Source organism: Physeter macrocephalus, chromosome 7 (genome assembly GCF_002837175.3).
Source record: "Physeter macrocephalus isolate SW-GA chromosome 7, ASM283717v5, whole genome shotgun sequence".
NCBI lineage: Eukaryota > Metazoa > Chordata > Mammalia > Artiodactyla > Physeteridae > Physeter > Physeter macrocephalus.
The window spans coordinates 34,775,510-34,782,757 of NC_041220.1; the positions used below are offsets into that span (position 1 = coordinate 34,775,510).

The 7,248-nt window shown below is 39.3% G+C and overlaps 1 protein-coding gene across 7 annotated transcripts in view; it reads right to left on the reverse strand.

The window, feature by feature from the left end:
- Positions 1-7,248, reverse strand: part of ARFIP1 (ARF interacting protein 1) — a 130,590-nt gene that overhangs the window by 3,102 nt on the left and 120,240 nt on the right. The window contains exon 10 of one of the 7 annotated variants that reach the window (XM_028491792.2): positions 3,426-4,500. The exons of the other annotated variants lie outside the window; for them this stretch is intronic. Coding sequence (XP_028347593.1) covers positions 4,483-4,500 — 18 coding nt within the window. The 3' untranslated portion in view covers positions 3,426-4,482. Of the gene's footprint in view, positions 1-3,425; positions 4,501-7,248 lie in introns of those variants that run through there. 7 annotated transcript variants of the gene reach the window in all.

Here is a 7,248-nt window from a genome sequence, read left to right on the forward strand (position 1 = left end):
GCCTGCGCGTCCGGAGCCTGTGCTCCGCAACGGGAGAGGCCACAGCAGAGGGAGGCCCACATACCACAAAAAAAAAAAAAAAAAAAAAAAATTAAAATGTTATAAAAATGGCATATGCTCAAGATTATAAAGTAAAATCTCCTGATCCACTCTGCATTTATTCTCGCCTGAGAGAAGCACTGTTAACATTTCATCGTGTATCCATTGAGAAATTTTCTAGGCTTATATACAATATTTTAAAACATAAATGGATTGCACCATGCACACTTTCAGTAACAGATTTTTACTTAAAGTATCTTAGATAACTTTTTATTCCATTCATTTGTTCATTCAACAGACCTTAAGTACCTTCTAAGTGCCAGGCACTGTTCTAGGAGATACAGAAAGAAATTCCTTCCCTCATGAGCTTACAGTCTTGGGGTGGAAAAAGGAGGAGGTAGGCAAGAAACCAAATAAGTACTGACTCCAGGGAATGAATATCTCAAGCCTTGCGAAGAAGCTGGGTTAACATTTAGGGCATCTGGAGCTGCTGATTCAACTAAAGTTGTTTAAAAAATAAAAGGGATTTTTTCCTCTTTCTCTGACAAAGATAAGAAAGTTTCTGGCAGGGAGACAGTTTAAGAGGGTCAGAGACTAAAAATGTCTGTACAAGCTAAAAAAAACACCTTGAATTCACTTGGTCAGAAATTTAAGGCCTGCAACTTTCCTAAATGAAAACCTTTGGTACCAGGTACAAGGATGACAACAAAACCTGATGCCTAACACTATGCATCAGGCACAGTACTAGGGATACAAGGATATAAGGCTAAGTAAGGCAGAGTGCAGTAAAAATGATGGTTAATATGATAAATGGGTAGTAAAAATACATCTTGTTAACTTAAAAAAAAAAAAAAAAGGCACTTGTGGGGAGAAGAGGGTTTTTTCAAGAAAGGCTGAACGAGAACATCGGGATGGGAGAACTCTAACTGCCCTGCCCTCTGGTGCTGAGATAAGGGGGGATATTTCAAAGGATGATGAACCTCCACCCAGGGGCAATTATTAAGGAAACAGGATAATGATAGGAAAAGCAGGTTTCTAGAAGGCAATTAGGAGGTGAGCAAAGTATATTATTATAATAACTGTTACAATAATGGCCCCAATCAGCCCTCTAAATCCACACTCTTGGGAGGATTCTACGATGAAAATAAGCTTGGCCTGTAACTTTAGAAAATGAGACCTGATAAGCAAGTGCTGGCGCTCTGGGACTGGCGTCGCCAAGTTATGAGGAAACCCTGTGTAGCCTCCCTTTGGGATGAAAGCCCATGGGGACAGAGGCCCAGTCATTCCAGCTCTCCCAGTGCCCAGCAGGCATTGTAGCTGAAAGTGAAACAGGAAGAATCCACCTATCCCATACCTAGGCAATGGTGGGAAATAATAAATCACTGGTGTAATAGGCCACTAAGTAGTGGTGTTTCATTATGCAGCAAAAGAGGTGCATCCCTGAAAAAGGTTAAAGGGACTTCCCTGGTGGCACAGTGGTTAAGACTCTGTGCTCCCAATGCAGGTGGCCCGGGTTTGATCCCTGGTCAGGAAACTAGATCCCACATGCATGCCACAACTAAGAGTTCGCATGCCACAACTAAGGAGCTGGTGAGTCGCAACTAAGGAGCGCACATGCCGCAACTAAATAAAATAAATATATTAAAAAAAGAAATGTTTATTACATAAAATAAAATAAAGGGACCTCCCTGGCAGTGCAGGGGTTAAGAATCCGCCTGCCAATGCAGGGGACACGGGTTTGATCCCTGGTGTGGGAAGATACCACATGCCACGGAGCAACTAAGCCTGTGCGCCACAACTACTGAGCCTGCACTCTAGAGCCCGTGAGACACAACTACTGAAGCCCGTGCACCTAGAGCCTGTGCTCCGCAACAAGAGAAGCCACCCCGGTGAGAAGCCCGCGCACCGCAACAGAGAGTAGCCCCCGCTTGCCGCAACTAGAGAAAGCCCGCGTGCAGCAACGAAGACCCAACGCAGCCAAAAATAAATAAATAAATTTATTTTTTTTAAAAAAGGGAAAAGGTTAAGAATGTGCTTTCCTAGGAATGAATGAGGGTCTAGAAAACAGTGAAAAGGAGGAAAATCAGAGGGAGGAGGATAGGCCTAGAATGAAGAAAGGCTAAAACATGGCTGTGATACAGGAAAGAAATTAATTGAGAAAGCAGCTAGGGAACAGAGACTCAAACAAACAAGCGATGCAAAACTGCTACTAACCAGGCCCAAGACCTAAGTGCAGTTTAGGGGTACATACAGTATCTTTGAGAACTTTTACTTCCAATTTTCTGGGAAGAGGTGCATTAGGCATAGTTGATACTGGTCACAACCTCCCCAAATTTTTATTTGTTATTCACCTAGGTCATTAGTAAAATATCCCCATTACTAGTACTGTTCTTTTACAGAAATTACCAGAAAGAGCTCTGGAATCAGGAGGCACGCGCGTGCCAGTCCCAGTTGTACCACTTCCTAGTTTTCTTTGTGACACCAGGCGCGGGTTACTTCTAACTTCACTGGCCAAGGTCTTTATCCGTTTATCAGGGATGCCATTACCAAACTGCATTTGTAGTGCTGTTGTAAGGGTTAAATGAAATGAGATACTACCTAGCACACTGTCTGACACAGGATAAGTACTCATTCGATTTCAGTGGAATTTAAGTTTACCTATTTGATGGTTAAACCTTCAAACAACATTGACTTTTTTTAGTAAAATAAAATTTCATTTAGTTAGAACCCCCTGATTTGGAACTTATAAGAAGTAAGATTGTGATACAGTGATTCACAATGAGAAGTAAATACTTGGTCTTCATCCCATTCCAGGCACAGAGCTCCTAAAACCCTTATTAATTTCCTAAGTGATAAGAGCCTAGGAAGCATCTTCTGTTGTAATATCTGGTCTCTGGTTCTGTTCCTGAAATAGCCCCAGAGCTATTAAAGGTGAATGGAGTGTCTTCTGTTATTCACAACAAGCCCTTTTCAACTGCACCTGCCTTTATGTTAATGAGGAGATTTTTGGAAAGCCCCTAGATAACCACAGCTTGGGGCTGGTTGCCAGGGGAACTAAATTGTGATTAGAGAGTGGGAATTTTCACCCTCACCCTCCACCAACCTCGGGACAACGATTTAATCAGCTGTGCCTATGCAATGAAGCCTCCGTAAAAATCCCTACAGTGGGGGGTTTGGACAGCTTCTGGGTTGGCTGACCCATCCACAAGCCGGGAGGGTGGTGCACCCCAAGCCCAATGGGGACAGAAGCTCTTGTGCTGAGGACCCTTCCAGACCTTGCCCTATGGACCTCTGCGTCTGTATCCTTTAATATTTTTTGTAATGAACTGGTAATATAATAAGTAAACTGTTTCCTGAGCTCTGTGAGCTGCTCTAGGAAATGACTGAAGCTGAGAAGGGGGTTGTGGGAACCTTCGACTTATAGCTGGTTGGTCAGAAGCACAGGTGATGACTTGGACTTTCGAATGGTGTCTAAAGGTGGTGGTGAGGGGGGTCCACAGTGTCAGAACTGAACCGAATTGTAGGACACCCAGCTAGTGTCCAGAAGATCAGAGACTTGGTCGTGTGGGGGAAAAAATCCCAACACATCTGATGTCAGAGAAGTGCTGTGAGTGAAACAAGAAACCTAGAGTTTTTTTCCTTTTCAAAGGTAGAAGCTGATGTGAAGTCTACCTTTGCACAGTGAAAAAAAGGTGTGTGCTAAGCAAATAAATTTTGTTGACAAGAATGCATGAACACGGTTTATCAACACTGCCTGCCTTGACAAGGCCTTCAATCCAAGGGCAGAGATGCTGCAGAAGGAACTCCTCTGCCTAATGGATCACCTCAGAAGAACCTTTAAGGGTCCCTTTACACCTCCATGATTCTGTGCTTCTAAAATGAACACATTTTTCAAGCAACAAGAAGGCACCTAATTTGTTCCAAATTATTCATTGGTTAGCACCATTCAAATTAACAGTATTACACTAAAAATTTGTTCATTCTTAATACAGACTTCCACTAATTCATACTGACTTCTTTCTCTATGTCTAGACAGACAAGTTTTGCATTGCAATCACTTTTAAAACAAGCTTTAAAATGATAAACTGATTTGTGTAAGTATCGACTAAGAAAAGGTCAAATTATGCTAATTAAAGTTATAACCAGTGTTGACCTTACATGAATGGAGTTTGATTTCAGGACCAAATCTCTTTCCTGTAAGTCACTAGAGTCAATGAAAATTACAGCTAGAAAAAAGAAGTAAAGTAAATTATTACAGGCTAGTTCGCATTTGATTCCTATTTACATAAAAATGTTTTCTAAAACTGACCTGTTCTCAGTAACCTCTGCCAGTGTGAATGAATTTCAGGTCTCTTCTGGAGAACAGACTGTCAAAGACTGGTCAAAGGAGAGCTCTGAGGGCAGTACATTTTGACAGAAGGGTGGAAAAGTTTCCAGATGACCTTAGGTATGAAATAACTTCTTAAAGATAAAAAATCATAAATTATGACGAAAAGATGGATAAATTAAATTACTCTGAAATTTAGAATTTCTATTCACCCAAAGACTGAAAAGACAAGTTACAAACTGGGGAGAAGGAACTGCATTACAGGGGCTGACAAAGGGTACACATCTAGAAAATATGAAGACCTCCTATACACCAAGAACCCAATTAAAAAGAGCAAATAACATGAACGCCATTTTACAGCAGAGGAAACAGGAGTGGCCAATTAAATCTGAAAAGACTTCCAGTCTCATTAGAAAACAGGAAAATGCAAATTTAGACTGATGTGGGATGGTATTTTTTACCCTCTACATTACAAAGACTTAATAAGAACTCTTATACACTGCTGATCAGTGTATAAATTTGTACAACTACTTTTGAAAAGTTTGGCATTAAATAGTAAAATGAAAGATGAATATATCCTATGGAATAGTAAATTAAGATATAGATATAATGACATATATGTCTCTTTATATATATATATATTGATATATCTGTATCTGTATCTATTTCTCTCTCTCTCTCTCTATATATATATAAAGGCATTCCAGCCCCTAGAGTAATGCCCAACACCAAATCCATGGTAATATTTATTGAGTGAATGAATGTAAGTAACATTTTAGGTGCGATATTATTTTTCTCTGAATATATAATAACTTTATATATAAATCTATATATAAAACAGATAACCATCCTGCTCCCTCCATAACCCCTATTCTGAGTTTTCTTTTTTTGAATTTATTTATGTTTTAATACAGCAGGCTCTTAATTAGTCATCCATTTTATACATATTAGTGTATACACATCAATCCCAATCTCCCAGTTCATCCTACCACCACCATCCCCCTGCCACTATCCCCCCTTGGTGTCCATACGTTTGTTCTCTACATCTGTGTCTCTATTTCTTCCCTGCAAACCAGTTCATCTGTACCATTTTTTTAGGTTCCACATATATGCGTTAATATATGATATTTGTTTTTCTCTTTCTGACTTATTTCACTCTGTATCACAGACTCCAGATCCATCCATGTCTCTAGATGTGGGTCATCCACAAATGACCCAATTTCGTTCCTTTTTATGGCTGAGTAATATTCCATTGCATATATGTACCACATCTTCTTTATCCATTCGTCTGTCGATGGGCATTTAGGTTGCTTCCATGATCTGGCTAACTGGTGTGAGGTTGATACCTCATGTAGTTTTGATTTGCATTTCTCTAATAATTAGTGATGTTGAGCAGCTTTTCATGTGCTTCTTGGCCATCTGTATGTCTTCTTTGGAGAAAGGTCTATTTAGGTCTTCTGCCCATTTTTGGATTGGGTTGTTTGTTTATTAAATATTGAGCTGCATGAGCTGTTTATATATTTTGGAGATTAATCATTTGTCCGTTGATTCGTTTGCAAATATCTTCTCCCATTCTGAGGGTTGTTGTTTCGTCTTGTTTGTAGTTTCCTTTGCTTTGCAAAAGCTTTTAAGTTTCATTAGGTCCCATTTGTTTATTTTTGTTTTTATTTCCATTACTCTGGGAGGTGGATCAAAAAAGATCTTGCTGTGATTTATGGCAAAGAGGGTTCTTCCTTTGTTTTCCTCTAAGAGTTTTACAGTGTCTGGCCTTACATTTAGGTCTTTAATCCATTTTGAGTTTATTTGTGTGTATGGTGTTAGGGAGTGTTCTAATTTCATTCTTTTACATGTATCTGTCCAGTTTTCCCAGCACCACTTATTGAAGAGACCGTCTTTTCTGCATTGTATATCCTTGCCTCCTTTGTCATAGATTAGTTGACCATAGGTGTGTGGGTTTATCTCTGGGCTTTTTATCTGGTTCCATTGATCTATACTTCTGTTTTTGTGCCAGTACCATATTGTTTTGATTACTGTAGCTTTGTAGTATAGTCTGGGAGAGCTTCCTTAGTTTCTCTTTCAGATTTTTCATCATTAGTGTATAGGAATGCAAGAGATTTCTGTGCATATTAATTTTGTATCCTGCAACTTTACCAAATTCATTGATTAACTCTAGTAGTCTTCTGGTGGCATCTTTAGGATTCTCGATGTATAGTATCATGTCATCTGAAAACAGTGACAGTTTTACTTCTTCTTTTCCAATTTATATTCCTTTTATTTCTTTTTCTTCTCTGATTGATGTGGCTAGGCCTTCCAAAACTGTATTGAATAATAGTGGTGAGAGTGGACATCCTCATGTTGTTCCTGATCTTAGAGGAAATGCTTTCAGTTTTTCACCATTGAGAATGATGTTTGCTCTGGGTTTGTCATATATGGCCTTTATTATGTTGAGGTAGGTTCCCTCTGTGCCCACTTTCTGGAGAGTTTTTATCATAAATGGGTGTTAAATTTTGTCAAAAGCTTTTTCTGCATCTATTGAAATGATCATATGGTTTTTATTCTTCAATTTGTTATTATGGTGTATCACACTGATTGATTTGCATATAATGACGAATCCTTGCATCCCTGAGATAAATCCCATTTGATCATGGTGTATGATCCTTTTAATGTGTTGCTGGATTCTGTTTGCTGGTATTTTGTTGAGGATTTTTGCATCTATATTCATCAGTGATATTGGTCTGTAATTTCCTTTTTTTGTAGTATCTTTGTCTGGTTTTGGTATCAGGGTGATGGTGGCCTCATAGAATGAGTTTGGGAGTGTTCCGTCCTCTGCAATTTTTTGGAAGAGTTTGAGAAGGATGGGTGTTAGCTCTTCTCTAAATGTT